The sequence below is a fragment of the Pavona decussata genome, unplaced genomic scaffold (assembly GCF_977016875.1).
Source record: "Pavona decussata unplaced genomic scaffold, jaPavDecu1.1 SCAFFOLD_76, whole genome shotgun sequence".
Classification (NCBI taxonomy): domain Eukaryota; kingdom Metazoa; phylum Cnidaria; class Anthozoa; order Scleractinia; family Agariciidae; genus Pavona; species Pavona decussata.
This window is the reverse complement of record NW_028145494.1, coordinates 2,344,132-2,371,628: the sequence shown is the minus strand read 5'-3', so window position 1 is coordinate 2,371,628 and position 27,497 is coordinate 2,344,132. Positions and strand designations below refer to the sequence as shown.

Here is a 27,497-nt window from a genome sequence, read left to right as displayed (position 1 = left end):
CGAATCGAACTTTGATGCTCTGAAGAGTACGATAATTGTTCAAATTGTTAATATATGTAACAAGTGATTATTTTAGTTCACCATGATAAAAGTATTGACCTATTATTTCGACAAGCTTCAAAACCCTTTGTTAGTATTTTATTGGTACAGTACTTTAAGTCATTCCACGAACATCGCGCAAAAAGATGCCAGTGGAGGAATTTGTTTCTTTCAAGAACGTAGCTTACTTGAAATGGTGAGTGCATGAAACGTCGATGCGTATACCTTCTGTGCATACTGCCAAGCTAGGGAGCACAGAAATAAGTAAGAAAAGCCGGACAACTGGCCTCGTGCACAAAGGTGCCATTGGAGGATTTCGTTTCTTTCCAGGAGGTAGGATTTGGGCTTACAATACTTGAAATGGTGAGTGCATAACACGTCGATTCGTATACCTTCTGTGCATACTGCCAAGCTAGGAAGCACAGAAATGAGTAAAAAAAGCTGGCGGATTGCGGACTTGCAGAGTTGTTTTCTTTGGTCTGTTTTAATCAATGACGGCCAATGAGGTGAACAAAATCGAAAAACAGTTGTTTCTATGAGGAGTCAGTGTTTGTTGCCAACCGAAGTAAGAAAGAAACTGATTAACGAACTGATTTACATCGGTTTGTCAGTTAATTAACATCAGTTCTTCTCAACTTGTTGAAAAGGATACATCTGCTGGGTTTTCTGTGACTTGAACATCTCATGTGAGATTGCTTATTTCATTCATTTCTAAAATATAAATTTGTAACACGCGAAACAAGTGGAGAAATATTCGAATTACTCAGCAAAATATCACAACCAAAATGTCATATTTAAACATCTATAAATCTTTTATTAAGTTGAGAAATATTATTTCTAAATCGCTAATGGCATCGTGTCTATAACCTAATCATAATTTTTGCTTTATAGCCATTTTAAATATTTTTCTTGAAAACCCTACGTTATTATGAGGACAAAATATTCTTGTTTCTATTTATAACCTGGAAAAACTCACACTGTTTCACATCAATGCTAATTATGTTTACGACCAAATAAATTACAAATATAACTTGTAACTAAGCAAGTTAGTATTATATTCAAATCTGACCGAGACATGCAGAAATGCCGTAGTGTTTTGCATTCTTTCTATAAATCTTTTGAGAATAATTGTTTCTAAATCGCTTTATGACGTCTCTAAACTAATTAAGAATATTTTACCCTAGACATCCATGATTGACTTTTTACTTGAAAAATGCATATTGTTATGCGGACAAAATATCCTTGTTTCTGTTTATAAGATCTAACATTGTTTCAAAACAGTGCCTATTTTCTTATGGGCAGATAGAGCGGTTTTCAAATGAGTGTCCTAAAACCAAAACCAAAGTAATTTCTCTGGCCAATCACAACAGACGCAAACAGCGCAATGAACCAATCAGAGGTCAAAGGAAATACATGTACCCGGCGCCAAGCGCGGGAAAATGCGTGCGAACAAGCTGCGATTTGCTTCTCGTTGGTTTACAAAGTTGCAAAAGTTTTGTTAACTAACGACAGAGCGCAGTAGAGAAACCGAGGCTAACACGAATTACATTCGTCTTTCGAAAATGAGTTGAAAACCGCTCTATTAAAATTACAACTGTACCTAAGTAAATTGGTATTATAACAAATATAACTGAGACATGTAGATATACCATAATATATTCATTGGACTACGTTTTTCACTTGATTATACTACATTTTTCCTTTGGGACAATTTAATTGACAGCTACTGAGCAGCACTTCTCCTTCGTGCTGTTTAGGGATGGTCCATTTTTTTTCTAAGGGAGGGACAGGGAGGGTTGGACAATTTTGCTAGGCGTGAATTTTTTTAGACCAGAATTCGTCTTTTCAGTATCATACTCAGCACGAATTTTTTCCACTTGCCTTTAGGGATTTCGGGAAGTAACGAGCTTGCTCCAATTTTTTTTTCCTTTTCGGTAGTGGTGCAAGATTTTTTTCCCAGCACTTTATTCGTGCAGGAATTTTTTTCGGTATTTTCCGCCCCAGAAATAAAATGGTCCGTCCTTTATTATGCTGTGCAGGGTGGTTCAAATTTTTAAGTCTGTGGATAAAATCCTAAAGTGTGACGATTCAAATGAAAGTCACCGAGAAGTACTTTCCTGTAGAGTTCCTTCTTCCCATTTGAGGTCTTATGAGAAGGAATTTTACAGGTAAAGTATTAACATCAATCTCGCTTATATTTCTGCATTAGGTAATACAGACAAGTTGTCATAGGTTTGGGTCTAGATTGATTTTTTCATAAGGACATCACTGTTATCATATATCTGCTAATAATATATGTCAAAATCTGCCAAACGTTTATCGTTAATGTTATATGTCCAATGATCTACGTTTTAAAATTTTGTAATTAGGAAAGTGGTTTTAGATCAGATTATATGGGAGGAGCTACCTAACCAAACAGGGCCAATTTTTTTTTATTATATTAGATGGCTGACCCACGAGATTAACGCTTCTAAAAAATTTACTAACTAGAAAAACGACCATTTTAATTGTTTGGTGGTAACGAAGATAACAGTCAATTCACGTCGGATTTAAAACATGGCTCGCTTCCCTAAGTAACTGTGTTTTGAGTTCACCTTTTCTCTTGAATTGACTGTCAGTAATCAAACAATCAGCAACTAGCTTCCATTAGGCAACCAATTACAATTCAGTTTGTAAACACTTATTATAATCGATCGTGCAATACCACGCAAATTTTCAACAGAATCAATGACAGTTAAAAATTTCGTTCCCCTTTCAACCTCCATGCCCTGTTACTAAGTTTACTACGCCATCAAAGAACTTTAACTCTTGTGAACTTTCGCCCAATCTCAGTCTCGTCTTATCTTGCCTTTAAGAAAGCTGAACCTCCCAGTGTTATGGGCTGTGTTTCTTAAGTGTCATCTGTTAGCCTGGGTGGTGTCTCCGTGACTGTCCTCTTCGTTATTTAAGGCTGTATATTGTTTGCTGTCACGGTCCATGCTGCCGGCTGTACTGTTAAGACCACGGGATCTCTGGTAAGAACAAGATGAAAATGACTGATTTCTCTGAGATATGGCCAACAAACACATGCACAACTACAGAAACCATCTATCTCGCAGTCAAATCTTGAATCAATTGATGTGGTTCTTGCTTTAAAGAGGGTTTAATGGCCAAAAATCTCGGACATGTCTTCAGAGAATTAAGCAAGCGAATGTTTCGTTAATGAAAGACAAAAATTGGCCACGTGACCACGATTTTCCCGCCATTTTTCGCGTTTACCGGTTGCCGTTTCCCAATTTCTTTACTGTGTTGGTGAAACAAAATGGAGGAAACTTATATTAGCATTGACACGCTATTGGCTAGGAGAGACTAGTCAGATACGCTGACACCTTTTTAGGAATATGGTGTCTTCGTCACGATCTTATGGAAGAACATCCACGGCTTATTTGTAGCTGATTTATATTGCTTAATACGTCTGGTTTTACAGGAGGTCCCCTTTTCATTGAAATGGAACGCGCAACTGTTTTAAGAGACTGGTGTCTACAAGGAAAGGTTACCTAGTGTCTACCCAGTCTCAATCAAGGGAATTCTGACCTCGGTGAATGATCATGGCTTTGCAGCAGAATTTTACTCTACGATGTCGCAAAGTTTGGATTTAACGGACAAAACCGCGATGGACAATTGCAAACTTAAACTCCAGCGAATTCCCTGACACAAAGGTATTTATCAATATTTACTGTGCTGCACAATCCAGTTGTACCGCTAACCATGTCACACAGGATCGCTCTAGCTACAGTATGCCCGTTCAAATGAAAGCTATCAAAGCAAGTAGCACTTTCCTGCGATACTGTTTGTTATGCTGTACACATCTGTGGATGACATCCATTCATATTAAAGCCACTGTGAGAACGGAACTGCTTCTCTTCGATATTTTAGAAAATTATTTTAAGAAAATCTCCCCATGTTTGAGTAGCTCAGGTACTCTTTTGAGCGAAACTTTAAGTAGAATATTTTAGTCACACGGCCTGATGTTTCAAGCTGTTGGTGTGCTCTGGGCAACTTACATTATTTATACGAGAAATAAAACTGTTATCGACTTTTGCATGAGTTTTTGCAAGCTCATGAGCTTATCTGGCCACAGGATACACAAGGATGTGGGTTGGGTTAAGCAGTATGGGCTTAACTTATGAAAGTGAGGATGAATGCGAATCAAAATCTGCATAAATAAAACTGTGCAAAGATTAAACAGCTTTCCATCTAAATTGTGTTCCTAACAACTGCTTTAAAATATATTTGCATTTATAGCCTAATATCAGGAAACATCATTGGTTTAATCCTGTTTGAAATGTCCCCCAACTAAAAGTAAATATTAGGATTGAACATTAAGGAGAGAATGATTGCATAGTAATAACATGAATTCAACCAGAGAAAACACAGAGATCTATCACATATGAAGAGCAAATTTTCCACTGAATTATCATTAGAAAGAAGGCTAATGAAAAGCAGAAATGAAATTATAAAGTGGAAAATTGTGAATTCTTCTGATCTAGGAAAGACATTGGGACATCGGGAATCAGAGGAGAATCTTTTATCTTGGTGAGATTTGAATTCATGATGTCTGGATTTGGTCAAGACGCTTTAGCAGAAATTAAGCACAGCTCAGCTCATTCTATATTCTGGGTGGAGTTTGAATTGCCTATGTTGAATAAACGATAAATTTGAGTACGACCAGTAAAGTATAAAATAAGCTTCAAAATTTGCAGCAAATAAAATCCTTGATTAGGGAAATGAATACCTTTCTATGCAGGTATATAAATTTTTATTCTTCTTCTTGATTACTCTTCTGTTTGTTGTTGTTGTTCTTGTTCAACAAGCTGCTGATGCAGTCACATACAAATTAAAAATAAAATGCTTTTGTTGGTCAATCATCCAAGGTCCTTGGTCATTCAATAAGAAAACTGCAATTCAGCAATAAATTAGAGGCTGAACTCGCCGAACACAGCAAAATAAGGAGGGAGCTGTTCATTAATATGCTGCATAAGGTGGTTTAACTATTGTGTCTGTGAATGAAATCATAAATTTAACAATTCAAACAATAGCCGCCGACTAAAGTTCTGTACAGCTGTATTATTTATTGCATTATTTATTATCATTTATTATTTATTGTATTATTTATTGAATATGGTTCTAACTTTTAGCACACCTATATCTGTGTGCAGTCCAAACATGTTGCCATTTAAAGTGCAATATATGTATGTTGAACAGTTCTTTCTTGTGGTGTTGTTTATTATGTATTTTTCTGTACAAAATGGTTCTATATTTGACTAACATGTGATGTAGTATATCAAATAATTATGAGGAAGAATGTTTCATCCTCTTTCCAAACGCTGAAAAGTGGGTTGAAAAATAAAGTTCAACGGAGTTTTTTTTTTTTTTTGAACCAATTTTGTGGTGTTTGGAAATCAAATGAAACACTCTCTTGAATGTGTGATATAGCAGAGCTTCTCAAACTATTAATAATTCTTGCAGAAATTCAAAGCGAAAGCTGGTTCACCAAATTTTAAGATAGTTAAAATCACGTTTCTAAACCTCCCTTTATGGGACGGATAAAGGGAGGTATTTCCTTTGTTTTCTCTTCATGAATTATTAATAAGTTTGAGAGCATTCAAACAGATGTTAATAATATCTCATATCTGTTGGGAAAATCCCATGTTAAATAAACAGCCCACCTAACTCTTTCGTTCTAATGTTATTTCTCTAATACATTAGTGTCTTGTTGTTTAATTTTGTTTATTCATACAAGTTTGTGTGATAGCTCTAATTATTTTAGTCATTTATACACTGCTCCTCATTGTATTTTGGTTTTGTGGAATGTATTGTTCCAAATCTCCCACATTTAAATATTGTCCGCTAATTTCAAAATATGTTACTCCATTGCCTGCATAAATTTGAATCACAACTGTAAACGAACACACAACTGATGATGATCGTTGAACTATCGAAACGTGTCTTGTTACAAAGTCAAAGTGGTTGTCCATTTTAAAAATTCTATTTTTCTGCAGTGTTGTTTAATACCTGGTAATTGGCCTCAGATTCACTCCCTGAATCCTCGACAAACAGGTACTTCTTCTCTCTGTAGAAGTATTTCTTCTGAAGAACGTAGAGAACTACAACGTCACACAGCACTGTTGCCTGGTAAGGAAAAATGTCAGATAGTAACTACAACATAAGCAAAAAAAATTTCAGCAATTAACTTTCACGAGAATTGAATGGTTTTTATAGCGTCTGTGCAGTAAAAAAATTCTTGTTCTCGTATGATAGTTTATTATTTTCTGATTCTTAATATGTAGGTTTTAGGCGGTAAAACTTTCACAATGTGGAATAAATCGAACCGAAAGTCTTAAATTTGGCGTCTAAAAGGGTCTCGTACGTGTCATTTATTCCTCTTATTTCGCGCTTGGGCCGCCTGTGGTCATATCAAATTTTACATGGGTCAACAAGAGGGTATCCTCAGCTGCTTAGGAATGTGTTTTGCTCAGTATGAAACAACAGTCAAAAATTATTTTTTTTAAAAAAGTACGGTGTACGCAAAGTTAATTTGTGAGACTTACAATGCCGAGCAGGGCAAGGCCAGAACCCAGGTTAAGAAACAGTGGAATTGCACTAAATTTCCCTCCCTAAAAGGAAAAATAATGAAAAAAAAATTAATAAACTAGTAATAATCATGGATAAGTAAAGTGCGTTCGATCTCATGGCATCTAGACCAAAGCGAATCAACCCGTGGACTTCACTTTGCCAGTGGGATTCAAAGCTCTTGAAAGAAATCGAGGCGAGTGGTCAGCCAGTCCAAGACAGCGCTCAAACCTTGAAATCGCACAGCATCCAGAAAGAAGCGACACAAATATTATGCATTCTCCTAACGTCCATTGCAAATAACAAGAAAAATTTGAGCTATTCATTGCTGCTAATGAACATCACAGCACTCTGGGCTTAGAGCATTTTTTAACACACATCAATTTTTAGCATTTTTGTGTGATGTGGAACTTCGTCATCTAATACACCCCAACACCAATGTGTAAATTCTCCTTGTTTCTTATGACACTGGCTGGAAGAAGTTGCTTTGAAATCTCTTCCTTTCTTCTTGATGACCTTTGTGTTTGATTATATAGAAAACTGCAAGGAGAAAGGAGGTGCCAACCACTATTAGGATTTAAAGTATAAAATTATATGATCACTGAAAGGTCATCAAAATAAAAGAATCTGTTCACTTTTAGCCGGAAGAATTGGTTAATGCAGTTTTCAGGTAGAGAAAATTACTGTGTTAGGTTTTGTTGGAGTGAAAGCAGTGGCCATGATAATGTGGTAGTCCCATTATTATCATCAGAAGGTGGTCCTGTGGTGGCCCATACAAAAAAAAGGTCACTGTAGCACTGATAATAAACAAGCTGCTACAGACATGTAAAAATATAACAATCTAGCCAGTGACTCCTAGCCATTTGTACTACACTGTAAAAAAGTCTTTGTGGATGGTTTTTAGGGCTAGTGTCTTATAACCTTAAAAACTAAGATAGTGTCTTGTAGCCCTAAAAACTATTAGTACATGGTACTAGTACATGGCTAGGAGGTACTGGCTAGCTTATTATATTTTTATATACAGTCGAACCTCCGCTAACAGACACCTCCCATAGGCGCACACCTCTCCTAAGTGGACACTTGGTCATGTTCTCAGCTACATACAAGCACTACATTTTTAACCTCCTATAAGAGGACACCTCTCTTCTGGTCCCAAGGGTGTCCGCTTATGAGAGGCTCAACTGTATATATATAAGTATCACAGTGACCTAATGTTATGGTCTGAGAATTACTATGACCTGTATTTTGTTCATTGGCTAATGGTCATGATGGGTTTCTATTGAGTCAAACTCAGCTAGATGTCTGATGAGATGCCCAATAATCTAAACATCTACAATTTAAAACTATAATGCAACTGGAAAATGTATTGAATTACCTCTCCATAGACAAGGATCGTGAAGCGAATGCCATAGGCCTTAATCAGAGTTCTGCGAAGGACATTGTCTTGGACATAGTAATTTGCATATCTGTTACAGTTCACAAATGTAAAGAACAAGAATGGAGGTTAATATATTTTGATGGGTCAATTTAGAATTAGTAGACTTTCAGGGAAGGACAACCAAGATGATAATTTACTTGACTCTGGTAAATGGTATAAAGAAAAGTCACATCAAATATTCAAAGCACTGGTTTAGGGTGTGAAATTTTAAATTATATAGTCATACCTGAAATTGTAACCTGGGGCAATTGGAGACTTGGAATCATCCAGTCTAAGCAAAAAAAAAAAAAAAAAAAAAAGGAAAGAAAGAAAGAAAGGCATTAAATTATCATAAAACCATTAAATTATTTACCAATAACACGAAAACAATTTTCATTGCAAGCCAGTACAATAATTTTATTTATTTTAAAGTCATATTTGCCCCTTGGAATATTTTTTATATAGCAACTTCACTGAAGAAGAAAAAATTCAAATGGGTTACAACTAAAGAGAACTAAATCCCAATATTAAGTTGTACCATGAAATTACATAACAATAAAAAAAATGTCTTAAATTGAATCTATATGCAATAAAATACCCTAGTAATATAAGGAGTTGATAATTCAGTAATCAAAAGCATGTAGCATATTAAATCTGAAGAAAAAAAATTAGTCACTAGTTAAAGTGATTTCCATAGAGCGTTTTTAGTCTGTACACTGAACAAAAGAATTTGAAAGATTGCTGGTTCTTGAAAAAGGCTTATAAAGCTTGTACTGATGGTAGTTTCTTGATTTCCTGTCAGGACATATAATAATATTATTATCTACGTTTGTAGCAGAATCTCCTTTGATAAATTTAAATAGTTGTATTTGACTCAAGAATTCTCTGCAAAGATGTAGAGTTGGTAAATTAAGTAACCACCACTCCTCTCCTTGATGGAAGAATCGATGATCCATTGCGGTGTTATTCACAGCCTTTTGTTCAGTTTTCTTGCCAATTTGCAGGAGCCCATTTTAAATTTGCACTCAGATAGGGCTGACAGTGTGCTGCAACATTTTCTTGCATATCTGAGGAAACGACACATCCATAAAGAGATGAAATGTTGACAATTTTAAATCATTCACATTCAGATTGAAAGTTAGACACTTCAACCAAAATCCCCAGCATGGAAATAGTTAACCCGCTGTTTTAGTGTTAATTACCTTCTAAATGAGTACTTGGGTTCACAGGAATATGCCAGTGAATCAAAATTACAGTTCCATGTGATGACAATAGCCATGACTCCACCCTAACATGACCAAAAAAGCACACTCTTACTTGTGGTTCTTATATTTAACATTAACATCCTTGACAGGGCTCAAGAGTAACATTTTAGCTCACTAGCCCAATGGCTAGAAACAGGTCTGATTTTGTTGCTTTCACGACAGGAAAACTCAGAAAAGTGCATCATTTGTTTCCTTTTTAGCTGTTTCAACTTATTTTTTTAATTAAAGTAGTGAAGTCTATGAAAGCTGCTAATAGAATTTTGTTTTAATTAAATTCTCTTCTCTCGATTCGCGTAAAAAAATTCAGTTTTATTTGACTTTGCAGAGCTTTATAATATTCTTCACTAGCCGAAATGGCTGATGAAAGGGCAAAACTTACTATTCAAAACTGAAGTTTTACTAATCCTTGGCTGGCTGGCTACTGTTAGTCTTAAGCCCTGTTTTATATTAAGTACCAATATTAAAACAATATTATTATTTATTGTAATAATAAAGAATATCAATAAGCAATCTGAGTAATAAGAAATAAAAAAAAAATTCTTAATACATATACACACAAGTGCAAAATTTGCAAGACCAATACAATTTACATTTTCCACAATAGTATTGTATAATACAATGTATTATATAAAATTTAACAATTATATTTCCACAAGTGTGCATTTTGTATGAGATGATAGATAGGTGACTACATTGTATAATCATCTCATATCCAACAAGAATATTACTAGATCTTACTGATTTCACTTTGCAAGAACAATCACAAGACAAAATAATTAATATTAATGGTCGCTTTTTCTCGGGCATGGTATAAAGGCTCATATACCTGATGGCTGCTTAGCCAATCAAATCCCTGGAACTCAATTATACAATGATCCAATAATGTAACATTTCAGTATTCTGACTATCAAATTCAATTTTTAGAAGGTGCCAAAGTTATGTTGATATTCAAAACAAAGAGAAGTATTTAATTTAGAACTTTTGTTTTACTTGAGATCCTGTTCAGGAGTCCCTGCCGAGGTTAAAAACATTCATTTGATAACAATAATTTATTAATAAATAAATAATAATTAACACTTATAAAAAAATATATTACATCACATTTCCTTTCAGTGCCCATATGCCACTCATTGACATTCCAATCCTCTAGCAGTATGCAGGATGTTTGTCACATGAACCTAATTTAATTGCCTGATTTCATACCGTGGGGGTCTGGGTACGAGTCTGTGTATTATGGGTTATGGGACTCAACACCCACATAGCCGGAAAGAGCACATCGAACTTTACAACATCCTCAAGTTTGGTGTCAATCAAGCTAATATTAGGCGAGATACAGCCATTCAAAAACTTAAAAATTTACTAAGAAATGTATGGAACGCCGGACGTGTGTCCGGCGTTCCATACATTTCTTTGTAAAATTTGGAGTTTTTGAATGGCTGTATCTTTCCTAATATTAGCTTGATTAACACCAAACTTGGAAATGTTGTAAAGTGTGGTGTACTCTTTCCGGCTATGTGGGTGTTGAGTCCCATAACCCATAATACACAGACTCGTACCCAGACCCCCACGGTATGAAATCAGGCAATGGCCTTAGCTCCCAGGAGTCTCCTGTAGCTAAGTGGTAGTCAATAAGAGCATCTGAACAAGTAATCAGAAGATCTTAGGTTTGAGTCCTAATAAGAGCACTTGGAAATCCTTTTTCCAAGTTTGCCTGTGTCATTACTAAATAATACATCATCCTCAACACTTATATAGCAAAAGCTACATGTAACTTAGTGCACATCACATAATAATTAAAACAAGAATCATCATATGGGATTTACCTGATAAGCTATGTCCTCAAAATTGACTTTTGCAAGTTCCAAAATCTTTCCAAACTTGAATATGGGACACAAGGGGTCAGTGTCAGGGTCGTAATTGCAGGTTTTTATGTAAGTTTTGTTTGTGGTCATGATGTTTCTCCTGCAACACAGTAAATGTGTTTAGAGACAAAAGTAAAGTGTACATTAAACTCATGCACACAAGTTGTATACCTGCCAACTTTTTCTGACTCAGAGGCATGTGATTTTTATCCAGGATTTTTAGTCAGGAGTTTTTGAAGACAACAGGACTTTCCAAAGATTTCTGAAGACATTCTGAATAATAACTAATCATTCCAGAAAATGATTATGCTCCACATTGACCTTCAAAAATCAGAGATTTTGGGGAAAGTATTGTCATTTACTCATTTGACATGGACTTTTCATTTCTTGTTTCTTGTTTATAATCCACAGATCAAACCAAACTAAGAGCACTTCCCATTTGTCAGAACTGGCCAGCCATACTAGTTAGTTTGTAAACAGAATGTACCAATAAAGACAAAGTTTTATTCAGGTCAAAACAGTGCACACCCTTTTATGTGGCTAAATGTAATTAAGGCAAGGTTAAAGTCAGCTCAATGCCAGTCAGCGGTCGCCTCTCGTCACGGCTCAGGGGTGAGCTTTGAGCTCCCTGCTGGGGATCGCCCCATGGTTCACATCACATTTCCTTGCTTGTTGGCCCACGAGATAGGTCATTTTGCTTGCCTTCTTTGCAAGCCCCCACCCCTCTCAGCCCTCCCTTTGGTAAGTATCGGGTCTGGTAAGTATTCCACTGATTGGGTTCAGTGTGACAGTGCCGTTAGTGGTGGCTGCTCGCAGGGTTGCTACCTGGTTCCACCAACCTTCTAGACACCACCTCCCAAGCTCATCTATTGTTGATGAGTTTACGGAGTGTTTATTTTTCAAGGTTTTGCAGGCACCATCCCTTTAAAGTGATACATTTGATTTACAGCATGTTACTCTCAATTTAACTCTACGGAACATTATTACTGGAAATCTCGCAGGAGTGAATACTTACAATGATTCATCAAACTTGGGAAACTGCACATTGTTTTTCACAAGCAGGGTGAAATCCTTGGCAGCATCCAGAAGTGGAATCTTTTCACTATGTAAGGAAATACAACAAGATTTTTTTCATAAAAAAAAAACCTGCTGGTCAACATGCATCTTCATGTACAGAACAAATATTTACTAGTGCTAGTAGTAGTGTCATTTCATCAATATTATTTTATTTTATACAAAAAAAAAAAAATTGGTATGGACCTTATTCCAAAATGGCTTTCATTTTAACATTCTTGCGTCTGTATTCAAGTTAACCCTTCTTACCGCATTCTCAAACTCAAAAATCAAAAGTTGAATGAAAAACTTGAATGAGGCAAGAAGAGCTAATTGGAACACAAATAAAAGAATAAATAAAATAAATTGGAATTTCAGTGGAATCCACGGAGTGGCTTTTCTCTTCACTGTTTCCAGGTTGAATTGGAATTTGGAAATGTTGGTTTTTGTGGTGGGAGGAAAACTTAACAACAAACTCAACCCACCTATGACGCTGAGACCGGGAATCGAACCCATGCCACATTGGTGGGAGGGGAGCGCTCTCACCACTGCGCCATCCCTGCTCCCACAAATGGAAGCCATTTTGGAATAAGGTTGATGAATGCTGGGCTTAAACTACTGGCAGAGAAGTAGCAATATGGATCAAGGGGAATGATTTGTAAAGAAAGTGTGCTTCTCCATCAGTGGGGGAGTGAAAAATAATATTTGGCTTTATACTGACTGAATTGTGAATAATTTTTAAAAGTAAATTGGTGATCACCATAAGACAAAATACAAAAAAAACGACATTTCCATCTCTTTATTGGACTCCACTTATTTCTCATTATAGTTTGGAGAAGAATAATGTGCAGTTCCAGAAAAAATCCATACCCACCCCATGGAGGGTCATCGGAAATTCCTAGGGGGGGGGGTCTTAAAGGTCAAAATTTTAGAAGCAAAGTATGAAGCTAAACTGGAATTTCCTGGGGGGATTGGGGGTGCAAAACAAAACACCTTCCATGGGGGGAGTATGGATATTTTCTGGAACTGCACAACATTATTTTCAACATCAACACAAAAATATTCCTTTTTGCTGATCATGTTTCTACTTTTTTATTGTAACTAGTAATAATCAAAGATAAGGGAGTGCATTTGATCATCTCAATCGCCAAGTTGGTGATGATGTCATCTGCCCCTGCAAAATCAGCAGGGGATGCCAGGTATGCGTCTCAAGATCCATTCATTTGTTGATTGTGTCATACAACCTTGACTCCAATCTGAATCATGCAGTTCCAGAAAATATCCATACTCCCCCCACAGAAGGTTTTTTGTTTTGCACCCCCCATCCCCCAGGAAATTCCAGTTTAGCTTCATACTTTGCTTCTAAAATATTGACTTCCCTCCCCCCCTCCACCTAAGAATTTCTGATGACCTTCCATGGGGTGGGTATAGATTTTTTCTGGAACTGTACATTAGGAGTGTATTAATTCTATGTCGAAGACAGTAAGGAGAAAATGGTTGCTGATCATTAGTGGTCTTGATTATCAAATATATAAAGGAGTGTCCACACACCTCAAATTGTAGCCAGGCATCGGGAGTTCATCAATCTCCACAGGACACCATGAATAAATTTCACAAACTTTACTAGATGGCCCTTCTCTATCAGCTTTCACACACCTTCCAGTCTTGAGGCCTAAATGGAATTAAAGTGTTAAAGCGGACTAAAAAAATGAAAGGAGTTCAGATTTGCCTCAGACTTGTAAGCATGTACAAATATTATGCACACTTTTTTGGTGGAGAAGTGAGTGAGTTAATTACTAACTAAAGGCTTTAAAAATGAAAGTATATGTATATGGATAAAGGAGGATATTACTATCTTCCCATCGTACCTTGCGCCAATTTCGGTAAAATGGCTTCCGGTCAGTGAGAGGAATGCGCGTGTTTGAGGCCAAGTTTGAGCTGGATTTCTTCGTATCACAAATGATCCATGGTGAGTAATTTTTCTTTATTTATTTCATTTACATTCAAATAAGGGAAAGGAATATTTTTCAGAGAGAGATATTCTTCAAAACAGCAATACTTTGCGTATTGTTCGTGGCTTGTCAACCATGACTGTTGTTATTGAATATGCACGACCTATTTTGAATGCGTTATTTGGGAACTTAAACGACGAGTCAATAGGATTATAATATTCAAATACTAGCTTTTATATTTCAAAGTTTCACTGGGAACTGATTGACTCCTATTGACTCCACGTTTTCAACAAGAATTTTGAAGTTGAATGTGAGGGATTTTTGGCGCGATTTGTGTCATGATTCGACCTGTATTTTTAATTTATTGCTTGGGACTCATGTTCCAAGCTCCTAGTATTCGAGCTTTTCTTTACATGTTTTCGCTTCATATAGTGCGTTTTATTGTAGGAGCCATTACCCTCAAGTCAACACCTGAAGAGGTCGCCGAGAAAGGCACGAAATGTGCTTCAAGCGGTCGATCGAACGTTTTCAAACTGTCACTGTTTGCGGCGTGTTCGGAAACAGCACCAATCTCCGATTTCTCAGCTCATCTGGAAAGTTCACGTGCCCGAGAAGCATCTTATACTCTATAAATGGCAGCATTTCCGAAGACTGCCTGATATCGACGGCTAAATCCACGCAATTCAAGCAAATAACACTCGATTTCTCGAAAACCTCGAGTTGCCGCGTTACTATCTCGACGGCGTTCATTGAAAAATGAAATTCACGTGGGGCCAGCCGTTTGATAATATAGTTGCTACGCGGTGCATGCCGGGAAGATAGTAATATCCTCCTTTTATATGGATCATGTGCATACTGTACATCAGTTAGGAGTCAGCCAAAAGTCCCAAAAGATAACCCAAAACTTTCTTCTATTATATGTCCCATTTTGTAATATGATCTGAGGCCAGGCACATGTTAAGTTATTGAAGGGCTGAGAGCATAACCAACCCAACCAAATGCCTTTTCAGTGGGACAGTTTAGGGCGCTGGATTTGAAATCTGGAGGCCCCGGGTTCAAGCCCTGTCCTTGGCCACACTTGTATATTAGCTAACTGGTTTGCCTCCTGCCAGTTGGGATTATTAACCTGTTATGTTTAATTTGATTGTTTATTTCCATTATTTTTCAGTGGAATGCCTGTAAACTAGCTTTGGGTAGCTAAGTGCATATCCACTATAAAAATACCTTCTTTTTTTTCAGCTAAAAGCAATTTGCTTCTTGTTGTTTTAGCTCAGATTCATGGAATGTTTTGCATGTTGCCTTGAATTCCTTCAGGAAACATTGTTCCAATGATTTGTCTGTTGGTCATAATCATAGGTTTTTACTGCAAATAAAGAGCAAATTAAGCCACAAATAAAACATGTTGTGTCTCCTGCAGGAATTAAAAGCCACATGCAAATTAAAAACTCCTTTGAATCTGAGCTAAAATAACAAAAAGCAATCTGAAAAGTCATTTAGGTTGGTAATGCTCTCAGCCCTTTGATTACTGTAGTTTTTTTAGAGGACATTCCATTCCACTCCATATCCAGTGTTCAGACCATAGAATCACCATCTTGGGTGAATAATTTGTGATCAGAAGTTAATTTGTCTTGTGATAGTACACTGTAAAAGAATTTTACATGGCGGTGATAAATATTTATTGTGACTGGTGTGTGTAATCAGTGAACTAACTGCTTTAGTCACCCCTATGTCCTTGGTGAAGTTAGGTATTTAACAATTATTCCACGAGCGCACGTTGGATATGAGATGATAGATAGCCAACGAGGCGCGTAGCGCCGAGTTGGCCATAATCATCTCATATCCAACAAGCGCAAGTGGAATAATTGTTTTATTAAAAACAACCAAGAAATATTGCTAGATCTTACTGATTTCGCTGTGCAAGAACGACCAGAAGGCAATTTAATGGTCACCATTTCTCGGCCATGGTATAATTGCTCATATACCATGGCCGCTAAGCCAATCAAATCCCTCGAATTGCATTATATAATGATGCAGTTTTTAATAAAAATTATTAATGATTGACTGTTATGTAGATAGCTAAACCACTGGTAGCCTGCAAGCAAGCTCTCCAGTAATATTGAAGGGGTGCGCAGAATAGGCCCTAAGTGACTTTTTATGGATGGTCAAATTCTCCTTTTGTTTCACAAGTGAAAACAAGGCAATTCGGTAGAAGAACGAGCAGTTCATCAAAGGTCACTTATGGCTTTTTTTGAGGCACCTCTTCAATTGGGGTCTCAAGCGAGACATATATTTAGGGTGCTAGCAGCAGGCAAAGCAAACCACTAGTGGATTGGGGTGGGGGAGGGAGAAGGAGAGCTTGCAACAATGGCTGAAGAGTTATCACTTCCTTCTCCTGCTCCTGTCCCATTCCTCTTGTGGCTTGCTTTGCACACCGCTCACTCCCTAGCTTGAGAGCCCAGATAGAAGAACTTGCTTCGTAGGCTAGATCACTAAGGTTTGACTAGAATTGTGTATTCCTGACATTATATAAAAGTGCTCTGAAGCCTACCATGACCATTTTTGACAGGTTCTAGCCGAGGGCAGTCACTGTCCTTTGTGCAGTCTACATCTAGTAAATTTGGATCTTCAGGACATGTTGACTGGTTTTGGTTTGGAGAGATGATCATGTTTGTCATCACAAAAACTGCATTATCTTCCTGTGAGTGAAAGGCAAAAGAATATCTAGTTATTGACAAGTAGAATGGCTATGATGGCGTGGCAAATGACAATGATGATGATGACAGCTTTAGTAATGATGATGGTGATGGTGATAAGGATAAAGTTAATGATGATAATGATGGTTATGAAGGCAATGCTGATGATACTGATGACGACACCCATGGCAATGGTGATAATGATGATGATGATGATGATGATGGTCATGAAGAAAATGGTGATAATACTGACGATGATACTCATTGTGAAGATTATGTTAGTGTCATGGTTATGATGGTGATGGTTACAATGAGTATGATGACGATGATGATGATGACTATACGGTATGAGAACGATGATTATTACTAACAATAACATTAAAGGTGATGGTGGTAATAATGATGATTCTATTGGTGGGAATGGTAATGAAGACTCATAAATAGTGTAGTTCATTAGAGTGATCAGGCATTTCCATGTTTAGCCCTTTAATCACTAATTATATCAAAGAACAAATTCTCCTATCTTGTCCCCATACTTTTCTTTTAAACTACTGGGGAGAAGTTATTAAAATATCAAGAAAATTCACATGAGAGTTAAAATATGACCTCAGAGGTTGAATAACCTTTGATATTACAAAGAGAAATTTGATGCTGATCACTGCTCTACTTTTTACCTCTGGTGGGATCACAAAATCAGATGAATCCCAGACGTGGACTCCTCCATACAATGGAAGCGGATTACTACTGTTTGTGAGGTTTGTTAGTGACACGCCCTTCACTTTTGTCGTTACAGAACTGTAAGGCTTCTGAAACTCCTGGTACCCCTTCTTGTAGACAATCACGTACCTAAGAATTCCAAAAACAACCTTTATTAACACAGACATTATTAACGCAGACATTGAATATAGCGATCAGCATGACATTTCTCCAAAACATACAACTGCCTGATCAGATAAAAAGGTAATCATGTTACGTCATTGAGATCCCAGGGCTCTAAATGTAAATGTAAATGATTTTGTTGACTTAAAAAAAACTTTTTTTAGCACCCCATCCAAACCTCACACCACTGACAAATCATTCCTTATCGTGCATTCATCCATTCTAAAATTAGAACATTATTGCGTATTCGTATCTATGCACATCAGATGTCTACAATCATCAACCTGAAGTATGTATAAATGATAGGGATCAAATTCCACGACTTTACATCAATCAAGCCCGAAGAATTCTTTGCTGATCAGACACAAATGCCCTTCATTTTCCAGAGTTTAACTCCGTAGTAACGCAATAATTTTAACTTAACCAGCTGCAGTCAGCACAGCGCAGCAGCTTCTTGTTTGATGTTTGGTGTTGTTTGTTGTCATTCCCAGAACAGACCGCAAAAGAGAAGAAATATATTTAGGGATTATTTTTTCTCTTTTTAAATTCCTTTGCTACTTATTTAAGAGATAATTCTTAAACCAATTTGATGTCGATCGATTGAAGCACACTTTCCGCAGCGCAATTTCAGGTGTATTCCCATGTCGCGCGTACAGTCTTACAAAACTGAGAAATTGGTTTGGCACTTACCCTATGATGTAAACAATGATCGCTAATTGTATGAGCCGATTGATCAACCCAACCTTCTTGCTTTTGATGTGCACTATTTTGGCGGTATCATATTCAAAGAAGGCTGTAAGGACAACATCGCAAATTTGGCTACAAGACACCATCTTTGATCTGATGAAACATACGGAAATCACGATCACGTTGTGTATGCCTACTTCAATATTCCCTTCAGAAGTTCGAGCGAAAACCAAAATGGCGGCATTGTGCTTGTTGGCTGATTTTCCTTGCAAGCGCATCGACGTGGAAGACTAGCAGAAAAGGAACACAAGAATAATTGAAAATGTAAGGATTGTGGATTCACTAATATCGAAAAACAAGTGATATTTGTGCTTTGTTCTTTCGTAGCAACTTAGCTTAACAGTCCGCAACTGGTGACTTCAGAAAAAAACAAATCATGATCAGGTTTACCTCTGCTCGCAGGGTAGATCAGGCTCAATATATTTATTCGACAGGTTTTTGTAATTCATAGAAACAGTGAAAACAGTCTGATTTTACATTCAGACGACAGACTTACTGTCTACAAATTAAAAGTTTTTGAATTCCATAACAAAAAATTACGATGCAGGTTCAGAGTGTGAACACATGCACGATTTCTGGGTTATCCGCGTGTAAGATAATTTATTCGTTTTCTTTGTTTTATGGACTATTCATTATTGTCAGGGTAACGTGTATTCTTGAGGATGCTTTTTTTTTCCTTTCTTTTACGTCAGCTGTGAGGAATAAATCATATTACACTGGAATGCAACCTTGTGTAAGCAAGATACAAGCGGATCATTCATATGCAAAACAATGTTCCCGTGTGAACAGGACGCAAGCTGCCAAAATACAAACCTTTGGTCCAGATTCCACAAATGAAAATTATGCTCCTACATGTACACACCCAAAGCCAGTTTCCACATGGACGGATCTGCCAACTAAAACACACTCTTTTGGTGTGAACATGTGGGAAGAAACGGAATCTTTGAGTAAGTGTACTTCGGATACACCCATGACAGATTCTGAAGGTCTTGTTGTCTCAGCTACAACCACAGTTTGCAGCATATCAGAGGAAACAGTGTCTTTGACTGTTTCACGTATACAAAATTGCAGTTTATCAGAGGAGACAGATTCTGCAGATTCTGACTCCAACAACTCAACTGATTTGCGCATTTCCACAGATAACAGATCAAAGGAAAGTGCATCTGGTGCATCTTCTTCCGTAAGTTTGGCCTGTAATGGGTCAGTTGAATCGACTTCCTTACATCACTTATCTGAATCCCAGACAGATATTTCTTTGGTAAGTGAGGTCTCAGACACAAATGCCAAGAGATTGCAGTCTAGTGCAGAGATAAATCAACCACCTAGGAAAAAGATTAAACTCAGTAAGAGCATAACGGTACCACTCGAGGATGCACTTAATGATGTTCATACAAGACTGTGTGCACACAATTGTACACATCGTCATAATCCACTGGTATTAGCAGTTGGTGTTTCAAATGACTGCAAATGGAGAACATGTCTGGAGAACCATTTTAAGTTATCCATAAAGAATGGCTGGAAGTCATCGGCAGCTATTCAAGATTCCACCTCGATGCTGCGCCAGCTTCTTGTTCACTTGGCTGTTCTGTTTGGCAAGTGTGATTTGTTGGAGTTTATGTTGAAATTACATCTGGGCAACTTAGATTATTTCAGAAATTCTGGGCAAAACTCACCACTTTTTACAGTCCTCAGAAACATGCATCGCTTCATGCCATCTTCCTCCTTTGAAGAGAAAGTTGATGCTTTTCGACAGATTTTACAGCTTCTTGTGAAGTATGACAGCAATGCTCTACTAGTGCAGGATGTTGCCAAGAAAGAGACCATCCTTCATATGTTTGCTAAACAAATCAGAGATATCACAAAAGAGATCAAGGCTGCAGAATCTTCTGACACAGGTGTTTCTCAGTTTCACGGATTGCTAACCAAGAGAAGGTTATATGAACAATTTTGCTCGGAAATTATTCACACTTTTCAAAGGCTTTGTGTCGAGGGACCCCTCCATCAAAGCCAAGTGCTGGAATTTTTTGATTGCAAAAATCTCTCTGGAGAGACTATGTCTGACATTCTTCAACAAGAGAAGAGACTGAGGAGTGAACCTAATGTTGCTAGTCAGGCAGCATCCGCTGTTTTGGAAGAAAGCAATGAGGTTGCACAGGAGCAAATCACAGTTGATTCACAGGAAGGTGGAGGAGAAAACATGCAAGAGACTGTCACTGAAAGTCCAGTTCTGTCACTGTCAAATAATCTTCAAAGTAGTTGCCATACTGTTCAAAGTGACTGTGTGCCAAGTATTGCTGCAGTTAATCCCTCTGCGGCTACTTTATCAACTAGTTCCCTGTCCAATCAGTGGCCTAGTGGGCATGCAAACAGATCCACGCCATCCACAGCGTCTGTGTCTATGTCATCACATTCTCAAATTGCAGGTCTAGAAGTGCATTTTTCATCAGCAGATTACAGGGATTCACCAACTTCAGAAACATCAGCAACTGGAACAGACTCTACAGGTAATTTTTGCCTTATTTTATTTTTCTTTGCACAATTATCATGAATTAAATTTAATTCAAACTCTGTACCAACCCTTAAAGCCCTAACAGTGATCAGTATCAAATTCTCCTTGTAATATCAATACACACTCAACCCCTGAGGCCATGCAAATTAAGGATATGATCACCCAGGGGGAATTGTTTTTGATATTTTAATAACCTCTCCACAATACTAGTACTTTATAAGAAATGTATGGGGATGAGATACTGTAGGAGACTTTGTTCTCTGTTATTAAGGGTTAAAGGGCCCGTTCACTGCAGAGATTTTCATTTTGAATTCAAAAACATTGAAATTTAGAGCCACTGACACTTTTGTTTGGCCATTACATGTATCTCGCCAAATTGCAGCCAGTCATCAAAAATCAGAAATTATCAGAATTTTTTTTTTTTACAAGATCTTCGTAAGAACTGGTTTTAAAGATCTTGTTCTTAATTTATGCTACGATCTTACCAAAATAATAAAGGCAGTGAGGTCTTAATTCGAATTATTGCTGTAAGATCTTGGTACAAATTTTGATCAAGATCATATTAAGAAAATATTAAGAAATAGGTAAGATCTTTTCAAAATCAGTTTAAGATCATATTTTTAATTAATTACTGTTAAGATCTTAACAAGATTCTTGTAAGTTAATGCTAATACTGTAAGATCTTGTTACAAATTTTGATAAGAGCTTAATAAGAAAGTATTAAGAAATGGATAAGGTCCTATTAAAAAACTTTTTAAGATCTTATTGATCGTTAGGTTGAGGATTTTGTCAAGATCCTTACAACTTTCTTACAAAAAAAATGTTGAAGATAGTAAAGTTTGTGTTACGATTTTATTTAGAAGTGTTGTAAGATCTTATTAAGATCTGAAAACTTAACAAATCTTAAGAAGATCTAATTAAGATTTTAATGTTATTTTTATTCTTATTCTGCCAGGGCCGCTATGGATACCAGCCTCATAGCTGAATGGGCTACCCTGGTTAAATAAACTTACTTATAATATTACTTACCTACTATAAGATTCTTACAGGATCTAGCAAGATCTTAATAAGATTTCCACCCAGGGACCCAGGATATCATAGCCCGGTGGGAGGTTTCCCCATTTAGATAACCTGTCTACAAGAAACTGTTTCAAAATTAAATTTCCTTTTTTTCAGAGAATCACTCTTTTCTGTGCAAGCGCAACTGCAGTGTTAAACATCATGAGCTAATCCAGCTTCTCTGTGCCACACCTGACCATGGGAGCATGTTAACGCCAGCAGCTGAAAAGGAATCATGTTCCAGATTCAGAAAGTATCTCAAAGAAACTTCTTGGGACCTCAAGGCTGTAGTTTTTGATGCCGTGCCAAAATTGTGTTACTCCATCATTCATCTTGCTTGTTTGCTGGGAAAGAACAGAGCTTTGGAGGTCCTCTCGGAATTTGGATTCCATCCTCTCGTTCACACGCCCATTACTGAAGAAACTCCATTACATATGACTGTGCGATTACTGGTTAACCAGCCCTCTGGCAGTCTGTTCCTGTGTGAAAGTGTTGTAAGTATCTTTAAGATTCTGAATAGGCACAGCCATGCCATTTCTTTGCTCTCGGCAAAGGATTACCAAGGAAACACTGTCCTTCATTCATTGGCTAACTTGTTCTCACCAAAGAGGTTAGTTCCGGAATTAACAGCACTTTTTTACTTGTTCCGAGTATTTGTCCACTTTCTGCTAAGGGGGCAAAAATCCTCTCCAACTGTCACTCATCAGATCCTGTCCAGTATGTTGTCAGATTGCAACAAGAAAGGAGAAAGCGTGGAGAAGATACTCAGAAGAAGTGCTGTGGGCGAAGAAGTTTTAAAGTACCTCACAGGTCTTATGAGTGGAATTATGGAAGATGATTGTTCTGGAGAGCCTGATATGACACACGGTGAGTTAATAATAGGTTGGTTTCAATAAAAGGAAATGAATCTGCATCTTCGCCAGACTCTTTGGACGATGTTTAACAAAACCATGTTCTGAGCCATTTTCAATTTTGGCAACAATCATATCTAAACATTGTCTATTACTGATAGTAACAAAAAGGCTTGCATCCTAGACTAGAAAACTATTTATCTACTTAAAATAAACCACCTATAAACAGATTTGGGCGCCCACTAATTTATTGTCTTTAGCCAGGGCGTAAGTTAGACTCTGTTAAATAACTGGCCCTTTGCTTTTAAAGCAATTCCATGGTCTTGCTCTGAAATTTATTTCTAACTTGATTGGAAAGATTAGAAATATCAGTCTCTAAAATGTTCTTACAAGTGTTGAACTTCATCAAGACTTTGAACATGGCTTTAAAGTGACTAGCATCTAATTTGTCTTTACAATAATAATATTATTACTAAATGAAACGTGTAGATCACAGAAATTAACAATTGAAAATTATCGGAATTAACAAAATGATCACTTTAGATAAATGCCTGGATGTTCAAACAAATTCTCTCAACCAGTGTCATAAGAAATGTATGGAAGGTAGTGAGGAGAATATACGCATTGATACTGAGGCTGGTACAAGTGGGCATTGGATATGAGATGACAGATTAAGCCAACCGGGCTAGTTGGCTGTAATCATACCATGTCTAATGAGCACGAGTGGAATAATTGTTTTAGCTGGAAATATAATTGTTTTAACAGCTGGGTAAAGTCAACGTCATCTCAGACCTCTCAAGTCTCACAATGTTGCTGTGCCACTCATGGTTTTCAGTTCAGTCTCACGGACTCACAACGAGACACAAAAATCTCACGATAAACGGAGTCACAAGCTGAAAGGATACAATTTTCTTCTATATTATTTCATTTTTGGCTTGCTTAGGTGACTTTCTTGCAAATCAATCCATTAAGTTCATCTGTCTGTTTGCTGGAAAGGCGGTCTATGACCATATATAGAAGACATGTGCCAAATTAGGTTTTCATTACCAGTCTCTCACATTTTGGTCACTGGCGTAAATTGCAGTTTCTTTTGATTAGCACCTGTGTTTACTTGGTTTTGTCTGTCGATCGATCAATCTCCAGATTTTTTTACCTCAGTCTCCAGATTGTGGGTGTTTTGAGGTTGAGAGGTCTGTCATCTTGATCAGGAAAAACCTCATTTGCACTTACTTTGTAAATTATTATCCTTTAACCCCTTATTTGAATTGAATTGAATTTCAATTTCAAAGCACAAATTCTCCTATCTTGCCGCCATACTTTTCGTATAAAAGTATTGAGGAGAAGTTATTAAAATATCAAGACAATTCACCTTGGGTGATCGTATCATGAGTTCAGGGGTTGAATAAGGATTGGTGTTACAAGGAGAAATTTGATGCTGATCACTGTTGGGGCTTAAAGGGTTCACACACAATTTACATTATGTGACTATAAGACTAGTTTTGTTGGAAGACATTGTCAGTTGGTCACCATGTTTGTTTTGAATTTTAAACAATCATGGTGACAAATTCAACATGTGGGATAAAAATTTCAAGGAATATTATGTCTGAAATTTTATCTTCTTCAGGCAAAGCATTGGATCAAACTGGAGGAAATGATGGCACAGAAGACAGACAATCCACGTCTAGCTCCATGAATTTTACCTCTGAATGTAGTCCTCACTCTAACACTAATGAACCAGAAAGCCTTGTAGACTTTGTTCTTTCCGCGTCTGGTCAGATTCCTGGGTCCAATAGTGCTGATAGGAGAATGCTTGTGGAAAGTTACTGTAAAGAGTACGAGCGGAAATTACGATTTCTCAAGCGACAGGCACGGTTATTACAAAGGGAATTGAAATGTGGCAAAGAGTTCAGGGAAACGCAGATAATTAAAGCATCAATTGAATGGAATCAAGCCAGAATGCAATCAGCAATAGATGAGAGGCTACAGCATGAGAAGCAACAGTCAATTATTAAAGAGAGGATTCTGTTGCTGGAGGAACTTGAAGAAAACCTCAGGCAATGGGAGAATGATCACCCAAGTAATGGAGAATTCTCTTTTTAGTTTAAAATGTTCAAGGCTGAATGATGTCTCTAGAGAAAACTTCAATGGCATACATCTTGTTATGGCAACTTTCTCTATTGCCAATAAAAGGTGTCTGAAGTTACTGGGCTCTCGTTTAAGTGCATGGAAAACGAAACAAGCTCTTTTCATTCTTGTGTTATTTCACATCTTAATCGTTTTGACTCCACTAGTCTTGTTTTAAAAGGTGTTAAAGAGATATGCACGAAATAATTCAAAATTAATGTGTTTTGTATCAAGTAGTGACACTGGGAAATTTAGTGGTGGCTAGAGTAAATGAATTCTTGTTGACAAAAATTAGCAGAACTTGTTATTTGTGGAAACAACCATAAAATAAATTTAGCACCTGCAAAAATTTCTAAGCACAAATGCATGGTTTTCATCAAATCACGGTTTACTCTAGAGTGTAGCATTGCAGGATTACAGCAAATACAAATCAAATATGGTTCATGAATTTCACCAAAGAAGCCTGTGTTCCTATCAAATGAGATTTGACATCCACCATACAGGAACTGATGGTGGCTGCGCATTTTACTACAGAACCTTGCAAACCTAAGATGGCCAATAGACACATACAAGCACCATGTTTTTGTGAATTTTTTTCCCTTTGCTAACAGCATTGTGTATGCTAGATTTGAAGTTCTTAGAAATTTTCTGTGTTTTTATGAGCATTTTTAGGGATTTTGTGCATTAAAAATTATGGGTATATGTACTATTCACCATCTTTTTCAGTATGGTGGATTAAATACCCTTTGTGTCATGGTTATGTTTTTAAATTCTACTGCATTAAACACTTACAAATTTAGCGTTAAAAGTAAAGGTTTAGTTATACATAAACAAGTGAAAACAAAAGATAAAACCGAACAACGTTTCGGAGTCGTCATGACGCCATTATTTCTATCACTTCGAACTTAACAATGGCGTCATGACGACTCCAAAACGTTGTTCGGTTTTATCGTTTGTTTTCACTTGTTTAGGTATAAATTTAGTGTTGCAAATTTATTCAGCTATCGAAGCAATTCCGTATCTCAAAATATTTATGTTGCACCACTAATAAATTAAATTAAGCATTTATTCTGTGTGAGAAGCTGAAACATCTAAAGGCCCCAATTTCTGAAAAAAAAAAAAGGCCCTCTGAAATCTCTGAAGGGGGGCCTACAGGGTCTTCGGAAATAGACCCCGTCCGTTTAAGCACCAATTAACCTTATTTATGTTTGGGGCCCTGAGCCTTCCGGGGGGTAAGCCCATGTAGCCAGCAACACTCCCACTTGCTATACCTATGACTGAGCACTACACACCAAAGTTCTAGATGTGGAGGCTGACTGCTTAAAAGGCCAAACCCTTACCCTTTAACCCTTTAAGCCCTAACAGTGATCAGCAACAAGTTTCCCCTTGTATGCTTATTCAACCCCTGAGGTCATGGGAATTAAAGATGCAATCACTCACAGGACCCCGTTGATAACAGTATTCTATACTGAAGGGTTATCCTGGATAAATATTCGATTATTATTATTAAGGTGAATTTTCTTGATATTTTAATAAGTAATTTTATAAGGAAAGTATGGGGACAAGATAGTAGAATTTGTTCTTTGATATTAGGGATTAATATTGGTAATTGAACTGAGTGGAGTGCAATTTGGTCTGAAATCATACGCGTGATTTCAAAATCAAATGAGCGCGCAGCGCGAGTTTGATTTGAAATCACAAGTATGATTTCAGACCAAAATTGCACGACACGAAGTTCAATTACCACTTAATTACATCCATTTTGAAATCACAGAGTATCATTGTCAATATTAATATTCTATTTGTGTTACTTCATTTCCATTTTGATGGGCTAAAGAAAGGATGCAATTTAGAGCAAAAAATGGTGCAATTTGGGAATAAATTGCACCATTTTGGACCAATCAGATTCCAAGGATCACCAGTGATTTCAAAATGGATGTAATTAAAGGGTAAATATACCATTTTGACAGAAAACAAAACCCAGGGCCTGGATGAAAATTACTCAGCATAATTCTGGTTTACCCTGTCTAAATAAAGTGTTGTTGTTGTTGTTTGCAATCGGTTTATTGTTGTTGTTTGTTGTTGAAAGTCGTGGATGATGAACTCACAATATTGGTATCGATATCAATATAAAAAAATGCCAAATATTGGTAAATATCAAACCCATATCGGATCGATTTTAAACATAGACAATTTTGTTTAAAATTGGTATGGGTCCACGCTTACATATCACAAGGGCAGTGACAACCATGGATGGCTGATTTGGTCTTATAAGGCCTCATCAGCATGGTATAGCCATCAGGCACCTCATGATCAATGACAGTAAATGAAGGGGAAAACACTTCCAATGCCCAGAAAAGCCATACCAGGAAAAAACACTAATGCCATAAATCTTATTCCAAAAATATGGCTTCTATTTCAATATTCTTTTGTTT

General features: G+C 37.0%; 2 protein-coding genes and 1 long non-coding RNA gene across 5 annotated transcripts; 2 read left to right on the top strand and 1 right to left on the bottom strand.

Annotated features, from left to right (window-relative positions):
* Nucleotides 1-827: 827 nt before the first annotated feature.
* On the bottom strand, nt 828-18,679 carry LOC146476635 (P2X purinoceptor 4-like). Of its 3 annotated transcripts, none has more exons than XM_085114513.1 (13): nt 18,463-18,679; nt 17,568-17,739; nt 16,749-16,896; nt 13,800-13,920; nt 12,211-12,297; nt 11,157-11,295; nt 9,271-9,356; nt 8,316-8,360; nt 8,027-8,117; nt 6,630-6,695; nt 6,094-6,210; nt 4,814-4,895; nt 828-3,050 (listed from the first exon to the last, which is right to left on the bottom strand). In XM_085114513.1, the coding sequence occupies exons 1-12, from the start codon at nt 18,603-18,605 to the stop codon at nt 4,854-4,856; spliced, it is 1,257 nt and encodes a 418-aa protein (XP_084970639.1). In that variant the 5' UTR covers nt 18,606-18,679; the 3' UTR covers nt 828-3,050; nt 4,814-4,853. The 3 variants fall into 3 exon arrangements, with proteins under 3 accessions (XP_084970639.1, XP_084970640.1, XP_084970638.1); XM_085114514.1 differs by having other exon boundaries at nt 4,814-4,892; nt 18,463-18,678; XM_085114512.1 differs by lacking the exon at nt 4,814-4,895 and having other exon boundaries at nt 18,463-18,665.
* On the top strand, nt 6,142-26,166 carry LOC146476634 (uncharacterized). Its single transcript, XM_085114511.1, has 4 exons — nt 6,142-6,213; nt 19,212-21,023; nt 22,205-22,969; nt 24,563-26,166. Exons 2-4 carry the CDS (start codon nt 19,241-19,243, stop codon nt 25,036-25,038), a joined length of 3,024 nt encoding a protein of 1,007 aa, XP_084970637.1. The 5' UTR covers nt 6,142-6,213; nt 19,212-19,240; the 3' UTR covers nt 25,039-26,166.
* LOC146476636 (uncharacterized) lies at nt 14,078-15,037 on the top strand. Its single transcript, XR_014865614.1, has 2 exons — nt 14,078-14,217; nt 14,648-15,037. It is a non-coding gene; the product is annotated as an uncharacterized LOC146476636 (long non-coding RNA).
* Nucleotides 26,167-27,497: the final 1,331 nt, after the last annotated feature.